At 35.4% G+C, this 27,998-nt stretch overlaps 1 protein-coding gene across 1 annotated transcript in view; it reads right to left on the bottom strand.

Annotated features, from left to right (window-relative positions):
* Positions 1-27,998, bottom strand: part of mtgo (miles to go) — a 55,877-nt gene that overhangs the window by 12,016 nt on the left and 15,863 nt on the right. The window contains exons 2-3 of the mRNA XM_077429624.1: positions 13,364-13,769; positions 83-288 (exon numbers count right to left, since the gene is read on the bottom strand). Coding sequence (XP_077285750.1) covers positions 83-288; positions 13,364-13,535 — 378 coding nt within the window. The 5' untranslated portion in view covers positions 13,536-13,769. The remainder of the gene's footprint in view (positions 1-82; positions 289-13,363; positions 13,770-27,998) is intronic.

Here is a 27,998-nt window from a genome sequence, read left to right as displayed (position 1 = left end):
AAACGTATAGCCCTCGACCCAATTTTAAAGGGAACGCAAATGAAAAAAAATACTATCCACTATTACACGAAGAAATACTCACATAGTGCTGTGGAGGTGGTCCATGGTGCTGTTGTTGGTGTGGGGGCGGCATGTGAGGCGGCATATGGGGTGGTTGCTGCGACAGGATCACGTGCCGTAGGGTACCATTCTCGTCGACAATTTGCTGCAGGACATGACCTGGTGGCACCTGTACCGGCACCAATGGAGATGACGAATTCGTCGACACCATGGGCACGGTCACCGGTCCTGAAATATAACAAAAAAAATTCACGTCAGTTTCATATTCAAACAATGCATTCAATACATTGGCTATTTCTTATGTGTACATAACGAGGATATGTTTGCGGTTTCTGAATATAAAGCTCCACCCTAAATTTAGGTCGCGTCACTGTCAGGAAAATCTATTGTGCCGAGATGAGTTTAACGACGATTCGAAGTTATACTACACCATGGTGTGGGCCTCAACAGTGTATCTTGTCGGAACAAAAAGGAAACTTCAGGAGCAGCGGCACAAGGGAAGTCGCTAATTTATGCTCGCAACGAGAGACCTGTCAACTAAGGAAAATAGGCTAAATAGAGGATAAGGCAAGCCGCAATCAGGTATTTAGGTATTAAAACTAAAGTAGGGAAACATTCGGATGTGAATTACAGGCACTTTTCGAGATGTGAAGATTTGACACAGAATATTTTCACATCTTGAATAGAAATACATCGCAAATACGCATCTCGTTTTAAAGCTTACAATATTTTACATACATATATACCAGGAAGGCCTATTAGGTAAACCACAATGCACCTTCATGGCCAATTACAAACAATGCAGCATTTTTATTACACAAGTCGCTGTATTACGACACTGAAAAACTATGAATCTATGAATTTTAACTTGTACATACATTTTATTGTACATAAATCATACTCAAATAGTGGTGACATAATACATAGGTAGGGTTGTTTTTAGACAATTAAATGGAGGAACCGTTTTAACAATGAAATCAGAAAAATCGGCAAACTCTGATAGGAAACGATCGATTTCTAGTCACAAATATCCAAGTCTGACCAGCAGCATTACTGATGATATACTCAGAATAAATTATTTTCAATCAAGGTCAACTCACGGGATCGAACCCGGCGACTCTCGGTGCTAGGCAAAAGCCCAACCACCGAGCCATGCTGCTGGCTCAATAAGAAAAAAAATCTTATTTTCTATATCATATAAATACAATATCAAAATTCATTCAAATACATATCATTGACAATTAAAGCACATAAGGCCTACTCTCAAAGCTATTATTACACAGGTTGCTGCAAATCAACATACATAACAGTGGCGTGCGCTGAAATTCTCTCTCTTTTTGTCGTACAGCCTTACTTAATGTGCTCGAACGGGATACAAGAGGAACAGCCTGTTCCTCTTGTATCCTGCTCGTACATTCTTGTATCGCACGCCACTGAATTACATAACTATGGCCAAACGAACGCATATACAATATTTAATGAGTAGGTACCAACCATATCGATGGCTTGGTGCACAGATATTGTATGCCCATTTTTGAATTTTTATCGAATTATAAGCCTGTAAATGCTGGAATAATTCAGGTTGATCAAAAATGAACATACAATTTCTGTGCACCAAGCCATCGATATGCTCTGGTCAAATGACGTGTGATATAACGTTAATACACCTACGCAGAGTGCAAAAAGTTTAATATTGACGTACATTGAGCAGAGAAATGTAATATTAATAGAAGTGGCTTTATGTGTTCTTTTGTTGTCAAGTGACATTTTGTCCACGGACAGATCTAAATAATTTTAGCATCAGTCGTATTTGACGCTTGGTGCTCGACGTATGTACATATGTCCGATAAAAACTTCTCTGTTTGTTTATATTACTCGCAAGATGGGCAAGCATCGGTAAAAATTGCACAACACATTCAAAAACACACAATAAACAATGTGGGATACATTTTTATAAGTAAATTGATCCGATTGTATTCCGTGCGATGTAGCGTATTTATAGAGACGTACCGCGTAAAATTGACAACAATTATTTATTCGTAAGGGCCCCTCTATTCATATTACATCTCTCTGACATTGAGTGCCAAAAGAACATAATTAGCTGATGGTCTGAGTCTGTTTAACGAGTCTAATATTGGAAACTACCACTAGTTCTGACAGCTGACAGTCTGGAAGCACCACTATATATAATATCATACACTTCAAGTGTAAATTTCGTTCGTTCATGAACATACTAGCTTGTTCATACATGCACCAATCTGGCTAGATATAGAACATATATATGTATATGTTACAGTGAAAGCATATTTCAAGTGAAAATATATTTTCACCAATTCGAGCAGTGAAAATGTATCAAACAATGAATTTACAACATTTAACTCTATAAATTTAATCCTAACAACCCAATCTTAAATGAATAGGGCCAACCCTTACTTAACCTAACCTGTCCTAACCCTTAAATAATACCAACCCTAACAATCTAATCCTAAATGAATAAAAGCAACCCTGAAAATGTAACTGGTTAAGATTTCACTGAAACGTCAGTGAAAATATATTTTCACTTTAAATATAATTTCACTGTGACATATACACAAAAGAACAATTTGACAAACGAACTAATTTTTTCTAAACATACATATGTATGCTTACCCTGGGTTGCAATATTTTTAATATTAGCGAAAACGGGAATTATAGCAAAGTTATAATGCGGTTTCAATAGGATTTCACATTTTAACTACATACTTAGCGTTATGACATTTCAAAGGTTTTGACAGTTAAAAGATTTATGCGACACCTGATAAGTATATTAGAAAATAGCTTTTGATATATACTGGTCGATTTCAATTTTAAGCTATAAAAATATGTTACAAGATCACTCTGGCGACAAATTGCTAGCAAAAATAATGTAATTCAAGCTACGGTTTGCGTCATACGAGAGAGGGCGAGGGTGGTGCTTATGTACATTTTAATGCAACTAACATCGATGTCTAGACGCTGTGGGTTTAAATATAGACCCATGGCAACATCCTCACCCTGGATGACAGGGAGGGTAGTTTGCCCCCTGGCAAATCTAATTTTGAACCACGAACATACATATTTATACATAGGTACGATATTATTACCAAGATGCTAAAACGTAAATCAGCAATGCGAAAATATACGCAAGGTACCAAAAAACACACGTAGCACTTTATGGAAAAAATGCTACTCTCATCATCACAAAAGCTTCAATTTACATTATTTGAAAGAAATAATATTTAATATAAAAGAGAAAATTTATAAAATAAATACGAGTATCAGTTAATATAAATCATTCATAGGGTGGCCAGACGTTCAGTTTTTCTGATTATCGTCAATATTTTATGGAATTATCCAAAAATCCTTTTAAGTGAATGTTATTTATAGATGATGCACAGTTTAATAAGTGCTTTACCTAGATATGAAAATATTAAAAATTGAAAAATAATACTTTTCCATAATTTAAGTTACGAAATACAAAGAAGAATCGATAAATTTAATTAAAGCGCGATATGACGTAAATTTTATCTCAAAAAACAAAGAAATATACAAAATGTAATTAAAGAAAACAAAGCAATGACTAAAAAAATAAAAAGGAGAGAGTTCATTGAAATATGTGATTTCTCAAATACATACATATGTATGTATGTTGTCCTTACAAAAATATCACGTATTTTCATTTCCCAAATCTGGCCACCCACCCTCAAATCGTACAAAATATAAATTGATTTTTGAACTTTTTTTCTATTAAATATCAACATTAAAGTAACGAATATTATAAATATTAACAGCAAGGTAAAAAGTGTAAAATAGATACAAATCACTGGATCAATAGCTATAATATAGGTAATATACTCCACTTTTCCACTCTTCTTCATTTCGAGAAATATCTCGCAAAACATTAAATATAATATTTTACGTTTAACAATATTTAAAAACTCTGGTCGCTTGTAATGCGTTTATTTTGCTGTTCCGAGATTCTGGATGTATCGAATTAAAAGAAGTGGCAACAATTTGTTAATGAAGTCAAACAGAAATAGTGTTTTTGGAACTGAAAATTAGACTTCCTCCACTTTCAAATATAATAGCTCATATAAAAACGGAAGAATGTGTGTGTATGTATAATATATGGGTATGTGGCGAGTGCTAGTATAGAGAATTCAAAAAACCAAAATTTAGAATTATTATATCGATTATGATTCCGATTACGATTCCGAAGATGACTTCGATAACAGTTACGATTACGACGTCATTTTTTGTTGTTTGTTATTATTATTATATAATATATAACTTTATTTAAATACTTTATTACTACATATAACTTTATTTAAATACATGTATCAATTCCTTTTCCAAAACCACCCATTGAAATATCAACGGGAAAAATAGTAGTTCAATATAATAAACTTGGGATTTATTGTGAACATAATTTATGAACAGTAAAAATCAAATCAAAAATATTGTTTTGTTTTCTTAGTTTTAGTCTAAAAAAATTTTTATTTTATTTTTTATGCTTGAACATGATTAAATATAGTACAAACGTGTTTGTGATTTATATGTATTTATATGAACAATAGATAACATTAATATGGTGCAAAATAACGAATTGGAAAAAAAAAACAAATTAGACGAAGTGGGGTTTTACCGTTTTTGATATGGTCCCCGAACGATGCTATCAAAAATAAACTATTTTAGTACCTAACTTCAATGATATGTATATAATAAATGTTGCGTCTATTATATATGTACATAGGTACATATCACTTATGTACACATATGTGATATGTACCTACATACAATTATCTCACAGCCGCAGTTTTACTGGCTCCCATTTTGAAATATGGCCGTTGCTATGACACTGGTATGGTGTATCTCGGTCTCCGTGACGGGCCCGAATGTGAAACGCCCGAAAACGCAAATATCAGAAGGCAAAGATCGAAAATCGAAAGATCTTAAGTCGAAAGATAAAAAAAGGGTGCATGGTAAACGGTACATACTCACTTAATTTGCGCGAGCAGGATACAACAGGAACAAGAGGAACAGGCTTTTCCTCCCATATTAATGTGCGCGCGCAGAATACGGGAGGAAAAGCCTGTTCCTCTTGTTCCTGTTCGCGCAAATTAAGTGAGTATGTACCGTTTACCATGCACCCTTTTTTATCTTTCCACTTTTAATATTTGCCTTCCGATATTTGCGTTTTCGGGCGTTTCACATTCGGGCCCGTGAGGTAGACCCGGTGTATCTATCTGTATGATCTAAAACACTACACAATACGTATTTCTCAAAATATATTTTTACATTTTACAAGTTGATAATCGCTCTCATGACAACCGATCTCGCAGATGTTATGGCTAGAGGTAGGACCGGAAGCGTGCCGTTTATTGTTCAATTGTTGTAATCCTTTGTAAAAAAGGTTCGGCAAACCTTTAACAATGCATTTACAACATTTGAACAATAGACAGCCCCCTCAGGGTCCGGGCTTTAGTTATGACTCCTGGGTTAGCGGGGAAAACCGTGCCCACTGATAGACATTTGCCGTAAACAATTCCGAGAAGCGACCGCTTGAGAAAAGCAAACTCGTCGTCAAGAGCGTCTATGAGCACATCCGTAACGATCGCATTTCAGGTGGCATTTAATACCTTTTAACGTGTTAACATTCCGAGCCCAAGGCTGAACCGGACGCGGTGCTTCAACGCGAAATATATTTCAGAATAATCGAAGAAAAGCCGTTCTGGAACTTGCTAACAATGTTGGACAAGTTAGCTGTATATCTACGATTCGAGTAATCAAGTGTTGTCGTGATCGCGAGGTTATCTCCAGTTTCAATTCTCGGGAACGATAATATGAGGAAAATGTAGCAAAAATATAATACATCAACGAAAAAAATAAAAAGTAAAAGGTGTATTCAAACGAACTAATACCGTCATTGATTATGAAATACGTACGTACATATATGTATATGAAGGAAAGGAATTAAAATGAATATTCTTTTAGCAGCTGAAAATTTTATTAATGTTTTTAATTTGATTTGATTACAATGGGCAACAATAGTAGTACAATAGCCAAGCTTTGCTCGGCAAAGAGGTGATTTGGGAGATGATTTATTTGCAATACAAAGTCTATATAACCCCCTGGAGTGTTTTCGGTGATATTTTATCCTTGCTTGACAGTGATCAATAACGGTTAATCCCATATTTGGAGAAATGTAGAAACATATATGCATATGGATATGCATACAGGTGCGACCTCCCAAACATATGCATTCTGCACGTGCAACTACACCCGGATTCGATTTGGGGAACACCCACTGCTTAAGGTCACAGCGGGAAGCGAAGGACACGTGACGTCGCTTACCACTCAGTGTGTTTTCGCGTGAGTACGAGCAGGACACAAAGGTAATTTGGCCCCCTAAATCAGTTTTCACGAGGCTTTATTCAAAATTCTAACCGAGAAATTGAGGAAATGATTAGTTGGTTCAATCAGACAGAAATAGCTCGGTTAAATCGAGATTTTACTGCACATATGTATGTATTTATATTATTGAAATATTAAAAATGCATGCATATTCATCCAAGATTAACTCTCCAATCGAAAAAGTAGGGCTCGTAGTAGTGTTTGTTGTCTATTATAGTAAAGACCGAAAGGAAGGCGTCAATTACTTAATAAACGGCAAAGAAGCTGGTAAATAGTCAACAGAAAATAAGAATCGTCAATCATTAGAAGCAATTCATAACAGCAGTTAGACTCATTTGGTCGAAAGTTCTAGATATATTGTAAATAATTCACATGTTATTTATAATTAATAGTGTCGACAGAAAATTCATATGGTATAAACAAAACAGCACAATCGAATCACATAGATATTTAAATTCGTCATTAAAATATCGGCAAACTAAGCAATTAACATTCCAGCGGTTTCAATTTACAGGTGCATATCAGTTTTGAAACTGATAAATGACGCATACGTTTTTGAAACGTGAAGATACATTTTATATGTTTTTGAAACGCTCGGCGAAAAATAAACATGCATTAATGGATCCTTAATCTAAACCACAAATTTGATTAAAAAAAATAAACAAAGTTAACATAATCAAAATTATGAACAATATTTAAAATACACCGCAATCAATACAGGAAAAAACCCAGCCAAATATTGATAAACGTTCTGACGGGAAAATGAATCACTCGTTTACTCATTTGCCGACATATGCCAAATATAGTTTTTAACTATTGATTTTACATACAATCGATGCGATGCAAATACTTTTTCCTTTTATTAAACCGATAAAAAATTCAGAAAATAGCGTAAGGGGCTTATACAGAATATAATATGAAAAGAACAGTCGAGAAGGTTCTACCATATTTGAATCAAATCCGACGGTCTGATATTAGTACCAAAGTAGCACTATGTACGTGCAATTCGTAAAAGTTATGAATTCATAATAATGTTAGATGCATGCGCTAGTGACGTCACTGTTCCGCTACAGCTGTACATATGTATTTGACAGTTCCGATGGTACAAACTGCGCACAGTGCATCTACATATGTAGATAGATTCTAGGAAAATAAAAGTTTGAATAATGTAGCTGGTAGAGCAATTCTGTATTGGACAGATTGAAATAGGTTTATAAAAATTACATATGTAAATGCGGTCTCCGTGACGAGCCGGAATGTGAAATGCCGGAAAACGCAAATATCGGAAGGCAAAGATCGAAAATCGAAAGATCAAAAAAAATGGTGCATGGTAAAGGATACATACTCACTTAATTTGCGCGAGCAGGATACAACAGGAACAAGTGGAACAGGCTTTTCCTCCCGTATTCTGCGCGCGCACATTAATTTAATTGATTTTTTTCTGGTTTTATTCTCGTATATGAGATATGAGCGTTCAAAAAATACGCAATTTTCGCAGACTTTTGGCTTTTGTTGTCTTAATCACTTAATCGCCACGCGTTTGTAGAAACAGATTCGATTATTTTATTATATGTGTTAAGTGCCAGCCCTTGTCACTACCTCTTGAATATAGCCAGCAGCGTGGCTCGGTCGTTAAGCTTCTGCTTAACACTGAGAGGCGCCGAGTTCGATCCCTTGAGCTGACCTCGATTGAAAAGAATTTTTCTGAGTATATCTGTAATGCTGCTGGTCAGACCAGGATTTGTGACTCCTGGTTGATCGTTTCCTATCAGAGTTTGCCAATTTTCTCTGATTTCATTGTTGAAACGATTCCCGATTAAAAATTGGCTAAAAATCCTTCCTACCCACTATGTCACCACTATTAGAGTATGATTAATGTAAATATTACAATAAAAAATGTATGTACAATTCATAGATGTCTCGTTAATTGTCGCGTTTAAGTCAGTGTCTCGTAATTTAGCGACTTATATAATAAAAAAATGCTGTATTGTTTGTAATTTGGCCAGGAAGGCGCATTGGGGTTTACCTGTAATGCCTTCCTGGTATGAAAAAAAAAAAAAAAAAAAAAATTAATAATAAAATATCACAAACAAACGAAAATATTGACTTTTTTCAATTTCATTAGTATCACAGGATATTTTTAGATGTCACTGTGAAGAAACCAAAATTAATTTCAACTCATAGCCTTAAATAAGAAGGCGCGCGCACCGGTGCGCTTATGTCGATGAAGTGGTTAAACTAATCTAGAATTTCTGTATCAAAAGTGAGTATTTGTATTGCTTTAAAATACTTATAATTAATTATCTAGTGAATTGTAATGGTCAAAAATATACATATATAAACATTTTTGTATCGTGCATTAATTGGGCCACTTTTATACTACGTTATTGGGCCACTTTTATACTACAAGGGCTAGTTTTTTATCTCAATATTCTTTTTATTTATATATAAACGTACTGATTCCAGCGATAAAAGATTTTAAATTATATTATGAGATCTAAGCACGCCCTGCTCACCTGCTTATTGATTCCAATACTCACTCTTGCCATAGCAATACTAGATTTTGAGTTCAATACTGCAAAAGCCTTTTTTAAATTTAAAACTGAAAAAATTGCAGATTTGTTTGAACGCTCGTGTGATAAAGACTAAAGAGAGTAAACTAACTAAAATCATTGTCATATTCGAATTCCGTGAGTTAAAGTTAGTAAAGATTAATTAGTCTCCGCTCTTGTAATTTTCAAGATTTTGTAGAGACTTTGTAATAAACTAACTCTAACACTACTGCTACATCTTTCACATCGAACTAGAAAACTTCTCTACAGGTCCACCCTCCAATATCTTCAATTTCAAAGTAAAATTCATCGAATGCTGTGAGACACAAATAAAATTAAATCTAAATAATGAAGAATATCAATAAATGGCAAGTTATAATACTCTTGATATTAATCATATTAAGAAAATTCTATATATATGATCTTCTAATACATATGTAATTTCGAAAGAGACTTTGTATGTATGTATGTTTGTTTGTTTGGTTCGTAGAATCCGTGACGTTCAATTTAATAATAAAAAAATGAATATTCAAATAAATTTAAATAAAATAAAACTATTCAAATAAATTTAAATAAAATAAAACTATTCAAATAAATTTAAATATAATAAAACTATTCAAATAAATTTAATAAAATGATCTGAGCGAAGCCGGATAAGAACACTAGTAATATATAAAAAGAAAATTGACTGTTTATAGCGTTAAAGCAAGCGGGAAATTCGGGCAGTAAATATCTGTTAAATTTTGCGTACGTCTTTTCGAATTTTGATTATATGGACATAAAATCGACAAAATCAACAAAAACGTGGATGTGGTACTGATTTCAATGCTTTCGCTAGTTATTGTAGCTATCTAGTCCAGGTCTACACGCAGTCAGTTGTTTAATAGAGCAGCGATAAATTATGTTAGCACTAAATAAAATTATGTCTATGGGACATATGTATGGACATACATACATACGTATGTATGGATGTCCATATGTATTTGAGTGGGTTGAGTTTTACAAGTTAGTGCTATTCCACTTAGTGTCTGGCTGAGTGCATACCATAGTGAATACTTGAGGATTTTCACACACTGACGCACGAATTTAGTGGCTGTAATATTAAACGAAGTCGGAGAGTTCGCCGCAATTGGTGTTAGTAAATAAACGTTACAGTTACATTTATTTATTTTACGGGTATTATAGCATCGTAGTGTTTATGGAAGATGCGCATCTGTAAATGGTACAGATAGGTTAAGTCTGCTTCGGCTATAAATGGTTTTCAGCTTTAGATATAGAAATGGAAAAGTAGTTAGGGAGTTTTGTAGTAAATGGTCATTAATGAAATTTGGTGGTCATAAAAAATCATAAATACATATTTACATGAATACATAGATGAATATATTTGGTAAAACGAAGTAAGTACATAATTCGCTGCAGTAAATATTAGTAAGTTAGTACATATCAATAATAAAATATCTACATACATATGAATACTGTATGTATGTAGGTACATACATAGTTACATAGAAAAGGGGTATTACTAGTGTAATTGTTAGTTAAGTCTATAACATATATTGTTCCGTTTTTAATTGTATATTCACCAAACAGAATACAAAATCTGGCTACTGACGTGGCCAGATTTATACATAAGAAAATTGTAGATTTGTATTACCTCAACCTTAGTTACATGTATGGCATGATATTTCGCTACAATTGCGAGTAAGTTAGTACTAGTAATTGTAACTTTATCATAAATATAATGTATGCATTAAACTCGAATAAATTGTATCAAGCGAAATTGCATATGGGATGTGTTAGAGTTGTTAGTAAGTACTAGGTATGTACGTACTAGCTTGAGTTGAAGTAGTTTCGTAGTTTCTATGCAGGATACACATATGCGAACAATACGGAAACGTACTCGAAGTTTAGAAATTAAATTCGACTAGGTATTAGAAGCACATGAGAGTATTATACGGGAATCGTGTATATATGTGTGAACATAGCGTAGTTGTTAGTATTATAGTAACCGAGATTTTTGCGATTTAAAGCAGTTCCGTAGTTTCCACGATGGGTTCGCATTTACAAATATAATCATGTGTAGTTTAGTTGTTTAGTTGTCACCCTTATTGGTATCAGGATTTAAGAGTGGACCTTTTTTACCTACCTAACTATGTTTTACAAAGCGGTGCGCTCCGTTCTACCAACTTACAGTATCTCGAGACTCGTTTTCTTAACTTTTCGTCAGCTTAAATAGGAGTTTGTATATTGTTTGCAGAATTTTTTTTTTGTATACGCGTATGTAATATCTTTAATTTGCGAGACATATGTATGATCATTCATGGATTTTTAAGCTATTAACAAACTTTTAAAATAATTTTAAATAGGTTTTTGAGCTCCTTCTCCTATTATGCTGTACATTAACATTAGAATAATATAATACTATAATTACTAACAAAATTAATTTAAAATTGTAAAATAGAAAATGACCGGTAGACCAGTAGCTATTAAAATAGATATTATTAAGATGTATTGTGAATATAATTTCGTAATAATAAAAAGTATTTAAAAATCAAAAATATTTAAAAAAAAAAAACGTTTAAAAATCAATTCTTCTGGGAGATTTTGATGATGCATACACTTACTAGCCAGTGTATACTGATTCGTGGTATACACTCTCACTGTAACATACATACATATGTACATATATACAAACTCGATGACGAAATACACCGAAAAAGTTGGAAAACCGAGTCTCACTTAAGATATTCCAAGTATTGAACCATACAAAAATTAAAATTCGACAAGGTATTAGTTTCATATTATATAAGAACATCATACATTATTATATAAATGCAGGTAGTTGTTAATACAAAATATCTGAGAATGGTAGTAGTATCGTAATCTAATGTACATAATCTCCCATGCAGGGTACACATCTGCGAATTCTACGGATACATATTAAGGTGGAGCGGAAAAAATTTGATGATTAGTAACTTTAATATAAACACTTAACTACTAAATTAAAGCAAACAATGTTAGAATGCCACAAAGACAAACGTATTTTGAAAATAACGTCACTCATGTGAGCTCCACCAGACGTCAATCATTTTCTTCAGCATAATCTTTGAGCTTATTTTGGAATTTCCGAACGGAAGATCTGAAACTATAGAATGGTTTGGTTTGAATTGGAACAGTATGAGGTACAAATTCCAAGCAAGTTTCTACAACACGTAATTTCCCGTTTCCGATGCACTCGGAAATTCAACGAATTTCATGGATTATGTTGAGGATAAGGGCGAAAATACACAGCGATGAACGTGGCACATTGTTTTTTCAGATAGTTTTAAGCGTGCGAAAAAAATGGGCCGTGCTTTGCACATGTTCATGGAACGCCCCGCCCCGTACGCCCCGTTCCAAAATGACCCCTGGAGCGTTTTCAGTAAAACTATATCCTTATATCCTTGCTTGATAGTGATCGATAACGGCGTATCCCATATTTGAAGAAATGTAGGAGAACTTGTCGACGTTCCACTTTCCACGTTTAGTGGCGTAGCTACTTAATAGCAGTGTCATGCAAAACATGAGGGCCCAGCTTGACAAGAGGCCCAAATTCTCAAACACTCAATATGAGAAAATAAATATTATTAATCTAAAATATTGAAAGTTAAAACAGAACATAAACAATTTAATTTTTTTGAACAGTTGCTTAGAAAGTGAATTTTCATAAGTTTATGTTGTGTTTATGCTATATTTCACTTTACCAATAACAGTGGCGAGCGTTGAAAGGTCTTTCAGTAAGTAAAAAATGATTAAAGACTACAAAAAAAAACTCTATCGGACAATCAAGACTAAATAATCTCCCATTACTGACCATTGAACATAAACAACTATCAAAAATAGAACTCAAAAAACTTAAAATCGGTAAGCTTATAATTTATTTTCTCATGTACTCTTTGTATTGTGTGAATATTTATTATGTGCAAATATGTAGTTAAAACTATTTTATTTCATATTTAAAAAATAAATGGTAGGGGGGGGCCAAAACTTCTAGCTATGCCACTGTCCCACGTTCCGTGCTGTGTGTTTTCGCCCTAATGTTCGTCGAAGTGTTGAACTCACCCGAATAACATGATTTTCAATATATGATTTAGTATCTATGTAGTGAATACTTACTTTTCAAAGTGTTAGTTTCTGAGGAACTACATACTTGTGTAATTGTTGCCGCTCCACCCTACAGTATATGTATGTACATACATGTTAAAGAGTTCTCAGTGTGCTATTATTGGCAAAACGGCATAGACATGTTAGTAAGTAGAAACTTAAATATGAAGCAATACCGTAGTCTCCATGCAGGGTACACATCTGCGGATGCTGAGGAGACATCTCCTGTGGAGACATGTAGTATTGGTCGGCGTAGTAGTCACCGTACGGCGAGCAGTACATGTCGTGGGTAGCAGGTGCTGGGGCAGGGGCGGCAGGCTGACCCGCCACCATGTCCACACGGACCATGCCGCTCACCAGCGGCCTTCTTCAATCCACCAACATCACCACAGACCAGCACTGAACACTGAACCACCACTGCACTGAACAGCCACTGACACTAGACGTCCGACTGGACCGATCACCGCACGAAGATTGACCACGATCACCGACCGCGCACTGACATGCCTGCCCTCAGGAACAGAGAGACCAGGACCTTATCGCTGCCCACGCTTCTGCGCCTCCACACTCTCCAAATCTTATCTACACCAAACGGGAAATAGTATATGTATAATAAAACAGACACGTCACAACCACATGTTCGTCAGTTTGAAAATGCAGCGAGTGTGACACGTGCGCGTCCATCTACTGTGATATTCCTCGGATATGCAGAATTGAATTAGATCACACGCTCGATTGTGTTTATATTATGGATATTGAGAAAACGTGTGAACGGCCAAGTCGTGATACTGTTATTTTGCAAGCGTACGGTTACATAATTGCGTCTACGTGCAGAATTGAAGAGCTTTTTACAAAAACAGAATCAAAGTGAAAATTAGCTACGGGTACTTTAATTACGGCACTGCGTAGATTGAGATGGAAAACGCTGGAATCGTCAACGAGAGGAGAGGTAACGCAATGTGGAAAGCACGACAGATGCGCCGCAATGCACCGTCTCGGTGGCCTGCGAGTGCACTGAAATGCAGTCTGGCGCATGCGCCCTGCTACGACGGCCCTGGGCAACGGGCCTGGATGAGAGCTACGCCGCACCCAACTACGCAGCAAAGAAATTCTGATCAATCAGAACAGACTCCATTACAGAATCGCGACGTATCGGAGCCGATTCTACCGCTAGAACTGTTTATTATAGGTATGTTATAGTGAGACGTTTCATTAGTTGGCGATAGTCGCACGATACCGAGCCGATTGGGGCGTGTGGGACACCTGTTGCTACGAAAACGAGACCGCGTACTTAAAAAACCACCACACTATACGAGATGGTAAGTGAAAATTTTCCACCGATGAGAAAATATAATGCGGTCAATCTGACGCGTATTGCTTTTGTATGACGTTCATTCACACCTTTTTTATAATCATAAATAATAGCAATCAACATGCAACGGGTAGAGGGTCGTCCATGCGTGAATTTTACGTATTATGTAACATATGTTTCATTATTTTTGAATAACAGCATAAATCCTCCACGTGTTTATGAAAATTCAATTGACGATTGAAGACTTTAGTTTCAACGCGCCTGAAGGCTATTGCTTTTTGTTTTATCTATTTTTTGTTTGAGATTGCTTTCTTTCTAGCATCTAAAATATTAGAATGTTGTAACATAAAGGTTACCACACGTGTCAGTGAGCCTCACTGGTGAAGCTAGTATAAAGAAAAATCCATTCGACATTCTCGATGACTACGAGTACGTCTATTTATTACAAACCTCCTTTACGTTTCCCATTAAGACGTCATTTTTATATCTCTTATACTGGAAAGATCTGGATGGTTGTTAAGTCTAGATCGACCGTCTCCGGTTAAAATTTTCCAATTTATCTAACCTATTTGTTGTGACGGATCCAATCTCGCAAATTCAGCTATTCCGAATTTGTTGATTGTTGCAAGCCTATATTTTCTTGCAGATTGTAATTAAAATCTGTATACCTACATTATATGTGTTTGAATATACTATGGTGATCGGATAAATACCCTCAAGAGAGCCGCACTCTCGAGACATACAAACTTTCAAAAATGCTCAAGAAGAACTAACGCAATAGAATTCCATAAAAAAGCATCAAGGGGTATTTTTTTGTCTGTAATCCGAGTATGCTAACCCTTTTTTGTGGAATTCTTTTGCGTAATTCTTAAGCACCTTCGAAAATTAGGATTTCTCGAAACTGTGCCACTATTAAGTGCAATTCAGTGCATTATTCCGGAAACCTGAATATATAGACTGTGTACTATTCAATATATGTATGTATGTATAGATATTCTATCGGCGATAAAAAAGGTGAATCTCAAGCTTACGTGATTTTTATATAAAATTTCAAACACCTTACCGAATGGTATATTTGTCGTTAGATTATGTAAAATTATAGAAGCAAAAATGTGTTTATATTTCTAAAAAATCCGTGATCTGGAAAAGACTAAGAACCGCTGATCTAGGTTGTCATATGTATGTATGTAAGTATAGCGTTGTCTAGTCAGAATAATCGATCGTTCCCGTATAGAAAATTTTCAGCGTCGAATTTATAAATGTACATACATACATATGTACATTCTTAAAATTACGTAACGAAAATTTGTACATGACATGTTAAGTTAACATATGTATGAAAAAGTTAATTTATTACCCAATTCCAAATGTAACACTCAAATTTCTCATATAAATAGTTCAAGCATTTTATTTATCATGAAGTCGGACGTCAACAAGCATACCGATTCGTATATTATATCACGGTAAGCGATTCTGTCTAGACTATGCGTTCTTCATACACAATAAAATTAATATTAGAATTTGTATTCCCATTCTAAAATCATGCTCGATTGATGGATCAATATAATTTTGAAGTAGAAAATTTCCCCGTATTTAAATTCCGATGGAATCACCCGCAGAACAAATCGTGTCGTCACGATTGCTTTACAACAAGCTGTTTGTTATCTTCTTCGTTTTCAGTCAAAAAATCAATGAAACATTGAACCGAGCCCGCATCGCGTAAAATGAAAGCTTAAAAAATTGGCAATTCTAACTGCGTTGAAAAATGAGAAAAACCAGGAATATTTCAAAATGCCCGCATGAACCTAATAGATGAACTAGAACGTTTCATTTTCCACACAATTTGATACAAAATTGTGACTAGAATCCAGAGCCGACGATAATATATAAAAATGATAGTGTCACTTTCGAAGGTACGAAAAACAGGAGCAAACCCCTCTAGACGTCTAGATTGGGGTAGATGGGTGCTCAAAGGGGTCGCGCTCCAAGGGTCACGGGGGTGTCGACCCCCTTAGGGGTCGACGTTAAGATAACCTTGCCAATTTGGTGAACAGCCAGCGATAAGCGATGGTTTTCGCAAATTTTTATTCAACTAAAACGCCATTATCTCGTCGTCGAGAGAATGATAGTAAATATGATATTGATTGCGAAACATAACAGTCTGGAGTGACAACCACAGCAATCGACAACATTTATGTTGTAACACATACATATTAAATATTTTTCGGGATTGAGATAAAAGTGTTGTGTATATTATACAAATTTCGTTACACTAACTTGACATTTTTCAAGGATGATTCAAACCAGTTTTATCGACTTTAATTTTGTATTAATGTTAACACAATCTTCCGACTTAATTTTGACAGTTATGGATTTAAGTTCTATAGAGGAATAGTTTTAATGGTACGTCACCATTTGCGCCAAAACTACATGAATCGAGTATTGACAGGCATTCGCCCGAGCGTGTAGATGCCTATTCTGTATTGAGACCCATCCACATATCTACGTAGATAGCAAACAGGTTTATTTAAAAATCGAGTTCAGACAGTTTGCTGCACTGAATACTAAGAGTCAGGCCACGCCGAGCGATTTTCAGAGAACTCAGCCGGGTGACTTTGTTGCGCGAGCAGATCAAATGTATGCAGTTGTATGGAGCATGCCACACCAGGTTACTCCCTGGTTTCCCAAGTCGTAAAGCCACTCGACCAGCGAGACCGGTTTCCGGTGTTGAGCCTGGTCATTGTGATATTTTTATTACTTAAAATGTTTAGCGTTGTATTGAAGGGTGCCACACTCGGCGATCAGTTGCCGGAGACTCCATAGTGGAAAAAAAAACTATGAACAGGTAACTGTATCGTTACGTATTGAAAAGTCTTATAGGTATTTGTGAGCGGATTCTTGGTCACGTAAGTGACCACAAGCAACTACGCTTGGGACTTAAAATCACTCGCAAATCACCCGGTGTGGTATGGCGTACCATAGAGATGTACCATAGAGATGTACCATAAAAATAACATTATATAACCAATTATTGAAGTAAAAATATATATGAGAGATAGTGAGAGCCTATGTATGTATAATGCAAATTTTATAATACATATAGTGTGAAAAAGATAAAATTATAGGCGTTTAAAAAATTAAAATCTGACAAAACGAGTGGGGGGGGGAAGTCAAACATACAAGGCTACGGGCTCTAATCAAAAGCTAGCTGTCACCAACACCACCAAAATTTTCGAATCTTGAAAAATGTTAATTATGATTATATTTCACTATCACTATCGGACAAAATAGAAATCTCTATCGTGGGCCAAACATCGCCAAATGGCAAACATTCAAAGCGATCGGAAGAGTTTTATGAAGGGAACACTTATCGCTGCACAAATGAAACTAATAAAAACCTTGTAATAAAAAACGTTGATTATATGATCTACGAAGTTTACAATGTAGCAAAGGTAGGTTACCGACCGATCCTTTGCTGCATTATTTCATGTTATTACCTTATTACTAATGCCGGCTACACACCATCAAGTCTATTGTCAAGTTTGCAAGGTAATGGCTGTGGTGACAACCACACACCTTCAAGTATGCTTGATCCAATCTATCGTATCAAGCAAAATAGAGTTTATGGCGTGGCCGGCACAATACAGCGAGCTGAATTAGCAAATAAATCGGTTCGGAATATTGGAATTTCGTTGGAAGGAGGTTGAGATTTTTAATTTTTAAAAATTGACACGAAAGGATGAGCGAGGGTAAAGGTATAACGAACTTGACAGTGGTTGTTGCACAAGGCGTCGCGACGGGCCTGCGGTCACAGGGGGCGCCGTGTCCCATCGGGTCAAGGGCGGAGCCCCGACGCCACGCTAAACCCATATAAGAAAATAAATCACGATGAAAGTTAACGCCCATTACTTACGAAGTATAAATACACTTGGGTGTGCACAAACACATGGCCGAAAGAGAGCTGCAATGGCGTCCCTACAGCACCTGGATTTAGTCAGTGCTGTTCAATTTAACCGAGTGAAAACATTTCCTTTATTTTGTAAATACATACATACAAAGATCTCAAAACCGCATTTATACAGTGTATTTATAGTTTGGGTTTAACCACTGCTATACCGCCGATCGGTGATTGAACTCGAAAACTACTACTACTAGTACTAGTAGTAGTCACACTGCGTTCGCGACAACAGCGTCATGGCACACTGACTAGTGCTGACGACAAAAATTTTATACATTACACATCAAAAACACTATACCGATGATATCAAGAAACACTATGATCACAATCAAGCCGAAAATTTATATATTGTCAGCTCGGATAAAAATAGTACATTTTTATTTGCAAAATTTTGAAATTCAAATACTATGCAAAAGGTGAATTTTATTTTAAAATATAAAAAAAAAGTTATTTGAATAAAAAAATTAATACGTATTTATATAACGGCTGAATTGTGTCTACTTAACAAATGAATTAGTGATTGTTACTTTTGTATACAGTGCATACTATGCACATATACTAAAGTAAAAGGGCCGGGTCAAAGGGGCAGCAAACTAGGCAAATGCCTAGGGGCGCAGCGATTTTTTCTGATTATAAAATTGAAAAAAAATGGTTGTCTTTGAAATTATGAAACATTCTATATTCGACTTAATATTTCTACTCGCAGTAGCAATACTAACTGTAAAATATTATCATTTACGAGGAACGCAGGAAGTCGATTGTCAAATATCAACGACTCGTGAAAAAAACTTGTCAAAACAATTAACTGACACCGGTACAAATGGTAAAATGGAATTATATTTTAATAAAATACTGCTGAAACGCGACATTAACCGAAATATAAACACCCTCGTCATACACCCTCGAGTCGGGCCTGTCTGTGCACATACATATAATACATAGACATTTTTTTCAAAATTTAGTTGGATTTTTCGTATGTGGTTCACAGCTTTCTGATTATAAAATGGGTCCGTGAACTGAAACTGCTGATTTGAAACCGTATAATAAAATATCGAGAGTTTCTATACAAACATTCTGACTATCCACATATGTATGTATGTATGTATATGCATGCAAACTGCAAGAATGCCGGCGTTGATCATTAATCACATTTTTTTTATAAGCTGGTAAAACGTCAACGAGGAAAACGCGATAAAACGGATTTCTTACAGGGAAGGTGACCAACCAACTTGAACATATGTAGTATGTAGGTAGGTCGACAAATGGCAACTGTCATCCTATGGGTACAAATTAAATAAATGCTGACCTTACTGGGTATCAATTAAATACCGATGTGACTCACAGACGACAGGGACACATTCCGAAATATAAATAATACTAAACGTCACGATCATTTCATTATATAGCTAGTACATATGTATTCTGCGGATTCGATGCCGCCGGTCGCACTATTTTTTCCCGTCAAAACAATGGATTCGTTTCAGAAAATGCAAATTGCGACCAGGGTCACATCGTCATCATCACCGAACGGACTTCCCATGTGAATCCGCGGTGCGGATGACATGACGGTGCACATCGACGGAGACGAATCGTCAATAACTGAATCGCAATTAAAACTGCAACAAAGAGTGACCTCGCCGCAGCAGAAGAGCCGGTCTTCACGGTAGAAGGTGAAAGGATACGAAGCGGGGTCGGCCAATGACGTTATAAGAGCTTAGTGCCTACGACAAAAATTCCAAACAAACCAAATAGCGAATTCATCGTAGGACTTGTTTTGCAAGGACGGAAAATGTATCGAGTGGCTCGAAGACGTTTTTCACCAATAGAGATGTGGAAGGGAGGGTCGACCTTTGTGTGTATCCCAAGGTCAGGATCATTGACCAAAGCCAGTGCATTCCTGAAGACAAACAAAACAGCTCTGCTACACCGGTCAGACGTTCACCACCGTTGGTAGTGAACGCCTACCGTACACGCCAACACAAAACTATAAACGTACTAACTAAAATAGAGCAACTATCTATGTACTTCTAAGGAATCAACATGAATAATGATTTTATTGAAATTCTTGAACAAATAAAACAGAATACAAGCATAATTGTAGACACAAACATGTAATGTACTCTAACGAATAATGAAAGTTTTTGATACAATCTAACATACAATGCGTTAAACTGAAGATCACTTTCGTATTAAATTTATTTTGTTAGAACGAAGACCGAGCGAAAGATAAGATTATTTTTATTTCCCAGTTTTACTTTACTAAGCTAAGCCTGTGTAATTGTTTAACCTAAATAACCCGCATTAATTGTAATTCACGAGAAGGGCATGTAAATAAAAAAAATAATATACCAAAGACTTCTTTATAATATTTAATAAGGAAAATCCTCTTGTTGATTTTTTTCTACATGGGGAGTTTCAAAAATTTCCGATCAGAATGATGTGATTTTATTTCGATCAAAACAGAATAATGTGATTTTATTTCGTTGTCCGTGTTGTTATTGTCGTGAGCCGAATTAATGTGCACTGGATAAGCCCAATTTTGCTTCGTAAATATGATAAATTAGAATTGAAGATAACAGGATATTGCAAAAGAAATGAAAACCGCAAAAATTCAATCACAGCAATCAATGTGCGCTGTGCATCACTCTTAAATTGCTCAACTTTCTCCTCAAATCAATATTAAACAGTAATAAATTACACTGTACAGACTCGTCTAGTCGGTATATGAAATGTATATGTTGCAGTCGAAGTGTATTCTCAGTTGTAATATATTCCAACTGGCGCTTTAGGTCATTAATATTCGAATACAATTCAACTAGTAAATTATATGTAGCTCTACAGGCACAAATGTAATTTCAACAGTGTGCGCCAGTTGTAATATAACAGTTGAGTTTTGACAGTTCTAATGTTTTTACTAATGCTTAAGAATTCAATAAAGCGTTAATATTTGCTAGATATTACGAATAAAGGTAATGGGTACCGTATTACGATAGCTCTAAGAATGTGTTCAAAACAAAAATGTGACTTTCAAATTCAATTTGATAGTCGAATGATGTTTTCACGAAAACTTAACCTCTCCATCTTACCTGGTACCAACTTATTGAACTGGACTTTCGGTACCACTACGTGTTTTAGAACTTATATATTCAGACTAGTCAAAATATATTACAACTTAAAGTACACTTCAACTATAAGGGAATTGGTACCAAGTTAGATGGAATATATTCCAACTAGAAAATACACTTCAACTGTACGTTTGTATATGTACATTAATTACACAATTCGTGAAGATTTTCAATAGAAACTCGCTTATATGAAAAATAAGCGATTATACAAGATTTGTCATTTAAAATATGATTTCATATGGAAAGCTCAGATATAAAGCAGCACTTGAGTGAATAATTTGCCTGAAAACATTTTTAAAAATCTTATATATTATTTATTATTAATAAAAAATTAAAATGAGAACGTAAATATGCATACATATTTTTCTGTAATAGCAGGAAAATTGATATCAGTATGAATGTACATATATATGTAACTTTTAATAACATTTTATTCCTATGCATGAGTTGGTGAGAATTTAATAAAATTTATGAATTCCAGTAGTAGTGCTATTACATTGATATCAGAGTACACATACAATGAACAGGTTTAATATACAACATTAGTAAACAAGTGATAAATAATGGTGTCACAACACTTTAAGTGTCTTTTTAAAAGAAAACGATTGAACTACGAAGACGTCAACGTAAATAAAACATGCGATAGAATGAGTTCAAACGCCCAATCATATAAAAAAATGTCTCTACATACGTGTCATAAAACTATAATATGAACCCACAAAATATTTAACCCACAAAAACAATACATATAAATTACAATAGAAAATAAATCGTTTTCACACACTTCACGGTCGACAATGTTATAAAAAAAAATACATATTTTATGTAATAATTCAATACGGCAACGAAAAAAAATTTGAAGGATTAATTAATTGTAAGCTTTTTATGCTTCATTGTGGCTAAATTTTTAATATCAATAAATTAATTTGAAAAAAAATTTGCTCCATAAATAAAAATAATAATTTACATTAAATTTTAACCACGAACTTGACGGCCAAAATCGTGGACCGAAAATAATGACGATGACGCAAGAATAAATTTATTAGAACTTTTCTGAAATCGGAAAAATAGTGTTGTTTTTTTTATATATAATATTTTTGCCAACAATAAGCTAAATAGTGCGGCTCGCCGATCCACTTTCACCAGTGTCGCTAATTAAATTGAAATTGCTGAGGAGCAGCACAGAACTAATAGCAGTTCTCAATTTCGTCGGACACGCTCGCAGATTCTAATCGTCACAATAAGAACACGACTGAGAGAAATCGTCCAAGAGAACAGCGCAAAATTTCCTTGCATAATTCTTGGAATGTTTCCTTATTGCGATAGGCAGGCAGGCAGGCGGTTTGCACAACCGACCCATTCTCTCGATGCAATTATTTGCATTGCGGTACGCTCGTTGATGCACCGTTATCTGACAATTTGTTCCTCGGTTCCGAGAAATTTTCCCTTTGCTCGCGCATGCGGAATCAGCATTTATTTTCGATAGCTTAAAATCAGCAAAACGTAAAAAGTACTCTAAAGACAAATACATATTTTTTTTGACATATTAGCCACAGTGATATTACAGAGTACTCTAACGCGTAACTGTGGCCAGTCACACAATCATAATATCAGCCTTAATATCCTTAATCATAATAATAACCAACTGTTTATATTTTGATGGAAAAATCACATTTATAATTGATAAAATCAACCACGGTTGTTGCTCCACAACCACTCAACCAGTTTATGTCTTACATATATTAAGCAAGTCAATTTCACCAGCAACCCGGTTGAGCAGTTATATCTAGAGGTAGGATAGTCACAGTGCTATCCATTGTACGGCAAACCTTTAACAATTCATTTACAACCTTTGAACAATACACGGCCCCCTTAGGCTCCGGTGACTAGTTATATCCCACTGCCTTTATGTTGGGTTCTTAGGGTTTCAACTATCCTGGTTCTAGATGCTTTTTATTTTTTTTGGGTTTTTTTTAGATAGTTTTGCACAAAAACGCTAGCACGCATAATCCATGCTTTGGCATCCAGGCTTAAAATCTTCGTATTGACATAGGTTTGACAGTGATTCCCATATTTGAAGAAATATAGGGCAAAAAAGCGGCTTTTTCCCACATGAGATCAATATCGTGCCCGTGCTATTAAATTCACACATATAATGGTATTTCACACGTATTTTTAGATAGTTATGCACATGTAAAAAAAAACGCTGGCGCGCCTGATCTATGCTATGGCACCCAAGTAAAATATCGCCCCCAAGAGTGTTTTGGGTGATATTTTATCCTTGTGTTGACATGGGTTTGACGATAACGGTGATTCCAATATTTGAAGAAATGTAGAATATTTTTAAAAATAATAAGATCGTACAAATTAAAAATGACCTGAAGAAACGCCTTTCCCAGCAAGAAGCCACGAGCACCACAATGGCGTACGATTCAGTATGTTTGCGCCTACATATATTGGACTCGTGTAAATGCAGCATCAATCTTCTCAACATATTAGCAGTGTATATTGATATTTTTAATGCCAATTATTTTTATTTTTATCTTTTATTTTGATAATTTTCCTTATTTTATAAAATTTTAATTATTTTCATGTTTTTGTGTTCCATTGCTAATTTATATATGTACTTATAATACGTATATCATTATAGCGATATTGATTGGGGGTATGACTGATGTGACCGTTCTATATTTAGGTAGCCTATCCCGTTGTCCCGTTGTCAGAAAGAGAGCAACCCATGGCAACAATTAGAAGAATTAGATATATTCGAATGGGGGATTCTAACCAAAATACAAACGTGGGAAGTATAATATGTATATGTATTTATTGAAAAGGGATATATTAATTGTAACCAAGATACAGAAGTATTTAATCAATATTCACTTATTTACCATATGTCCCAATATAAAAAAAATAAAAATAAAGAAAATTTTTAAATATGACTTAAATCTGTATACCTATTACCTATACGAATGAACTTCTATTTTTTTTGTCGACGACTGTCAATAAGAAGGCAATAGCGCAATAATGCAACGATGCAAATAAATGAAAGAAAAACCACAATAAAAGGAAATGTATGCAATAAAACGAAAACGACGCTTGTCGCTCAACCCGTAATGATTCATGCGAGCAGCACACAACCAACAGCATACCTAAATATGGCATACTAATTGCTGATTTGAAACACTGACATAATGATGGAAAGGTATGTACGATAAGGAACGAAAAAAAAACCTAGAGCGTGGGCCACACCCGTTAACGTTACTTCGCTCCGACATCTCACACTCGCGATGAATCATATTCGTCTCGTTTAATACAAATTCACCAATTAGCAATGCGTACAACACCGACCGTGGATTCAAATAATAATTTAATAAATTTCTCTGGAATGTCGTCACACGTGGCTCGGCGAGCAAACTCGTGTGTCATTTCCCCCATGGCCACGATATGCATTTATACAACCGACCCAAAGGAGCAGAAGACGTGTAGTAGCGACACGCGATGTGACATCACAGGGTTCCCATGACCAAGGGGGCTTCCTGGTGAGCGACCATGTGAAGCTGACATTTCGACATTAGTGGGAATCTCTTTCTATTTCTCTTTGTTGCGTAGACGTATGTACATTTGTGTTGTGCCTTGGGCACAGCTCTCATTGTTATTTTAACTTGAGCGTCCGGATGCGCCCCACAAAAGTGAAGATAACGATGCACCGTGCCAAAAAATGTACGTGTACGACAGGATAAACGTGGCGAATTGAAAAGAAAATAAATAAAAAAAGACAATAGAAATGCGATAGCACTAACTCGCGACTGTTAAACAAAAACTCGTTCACCCCATTGCACTGGTGATAAAGAAGAAACGATAAAATATATATTTTCGTGTTGGCCTAGTTGCAATTTGAATGTTTTGAAGTAAACGCGCGGTTGAAATAGCTCAGAAGAGGAACGAGTCGACGTAGCAAACGAGTAATTCACGAAAGTTATGGGGAGGGTTAGTGCTGGAACGGAAATGGGCGGAATATCAAAGTAGAAGCAGGACGTTTACTGGACAAAGGAGTCTCGGACTGGTACCTTCAGAGACGAAAGACCACACGCGAGACTGACACGCGTAGATGCAATCCACCAGCAGATAGAGAGAAGTTAAAGGAAACATTTGTGACTATCGCACCCCAATTCCAGGAACTTGCATTTCAAATGCAATAATGATTCACCCTCTTTGAAATAACTTGGCACCAATAAATCAAATTGCAATAAATATTCATCGTGAATCTAATCAATAATAAAATATCTTTCAACATTGACTGACTTTCAACATCGATAAATACACCGAGATATCAGAAATTTCCAACCATAATTTACGAAACTTCCTTTGTATTCAGTCGTAGTTCTACATAATGGAGCCAACCTGCATAAGCAATTTAATGATACTAGCAACAGCACGTTTTTTTTGTTTTACAGTATAAAGCCAGACTATTAAAATTTAATAATAGTATGTAACAGGAGCAATTTACTATTCTTTACTATCGTTAACTTTTGAGTTTGCTTTTGCAAATACGTATAATATGCATATGTAAATTGTGCATAAGAAATCGCCCGTCAAAATATTATTAATTATTTATTTAATCATAGTTTTCTTCATTATAAATTTCTACATATATATGTACATAAATATTTCTATTACTATATTAGCCAACAGTATGGCTGGATGGTTGCGTTAATGCTAACCACCGAGAGATTCCCTGGTTCAAGCCCTGGGTTGTCCTCAATTGAAACGAATTGATTCGGAAGTATTTGTGAAGAAAACTGGCCAGACTTATGTATGTATATATTTTTGACTGCAAGTCATCATTTCCTATGAGAGTTTATCAAATTACCTGATTTCATTGTTAAAACGGTTCCTCATCAAATTGGCAAAACCATTCTACTCACTATGTCGCCACTATTTGAATACGAATTCAAATTTATAAACTATAAATGTACATATGTACATACATATTTACAAGTTTCATACCATACGTGTCGCTCGAGGGTAGCCCGTAATGCCATCATGGGAAAATATAAATTTTATAAAGAATATTGAAAACCCCTGGCACTAGTTTCAACATAATGAGAAATATTTACCTGGCACATTTTCTATAAATACAATAATCCTCCCATGATTAATAATAAGGGTGAAAGTCAAATTCCAGAGGTTCTAATTGGTCTTAAACTTTGGGTGCCCGACAGACAGAGGATTTCGCTCCAGAACTCAGTTTTTGTCAATTCTGGTTAGGTTAGGTTAGAACTAACAACCCCTTCCAAAGGCCATTTGACTGCAAAGGGTACTGTCTGACGATCTTGATATTTCACTGCATCAGATCTACCTCGTTCCACCAACTTGCAATATCTCAAGACTCATTTTCCCAACTTTTTCGGTGTATTTTATCATCAAGTTTGTATACATACATATATACAAAACACATAAGAAAATGTTTTACATAGTGAAATACTTATTTTATGATATACACACTAACTATTAAAAAACAATAAGAATTGATGTATAATATTTTTTAATATTTTAAAGGTTTATTAATAGCTTAAAAATCTACGAATGATCACAATATGTCTCGAATATTAAAGATGTATACAAAAAACATTTTTGTATACAATATACAAACACCTGTTTAAGCAGACGAAACGTTGAGAAAACGAGTCTTGCGATATTGCAAGTTGGTAAAACGGAGCGCACCGGGTTTGTAGGTAGTTCTTTTTGGTATAATTTAAAAATTAAATTCCTCCTGCTACATACATACTTATTATTATACACTACCGACTGTATTCGTGGCATGAATAATTGACATAAGGACGACACGACGAATAAATAACTTCATACGTCCTACGCCGTGAACTGATTATATCAGCGATCAGATAAAATTTATCTTTTTATTTTCACATGAGCGCAATGCCCCCCCACACAGGCATATAAAAAAAAATAATAACAGAAGAACGCAAATCGACAGTTGACGACAAAAGGAGGGGCGCGGCGAGTCAATGCTAATGTCCGAACCATAACAATTCGGTCAGCGCGTCAAAAAACTCGTATGGCCGAGACGAACGCAACAGGTGAGTCGAACGCAGGTGTATGAAACGAATACGGCACAGTGCCAGCCGATCACCTTTAGCCCTTATCGCTCGCATCGAGTGATTCATACTTCGGACGAAAATAATACCGAGCTCGGTGAATACTTCAAAACGCCGACAACAGTTCAAAACGCCGACAACAGTTCAAAACGCCGACAACAGTTCAAAACGCACAAATTCGATTGTCAACGCGAGTCGCTCCCATGGTGCAACTGACCATGGGCAAGCTGGGAACGCAAGCGCACTAATGCATAGCTAGCCACAGCGCACTCTGCAGTTCCTGCTTCGTCTATTTCA

Source organism: Arctopsyche grandis, chromosome 4, assembly GCF_051622035.1.
Source record: "Arctopsyche grandis isolate Sample6627 chromosome 4, ASM5162203v2, whole genome shotgun sequence".
NCBI lineage: Eukaryota > Metazoa > Arthropoda > Insecta > Trichoptera > Hydropsychidae > Arctopsyche > Arctopsyche grandis.
The sequence above is the reverse complement of the archived record's forward strand: the minus strand, read 5'-3'. Positions and strand labels throughout refer to the sequence as shown.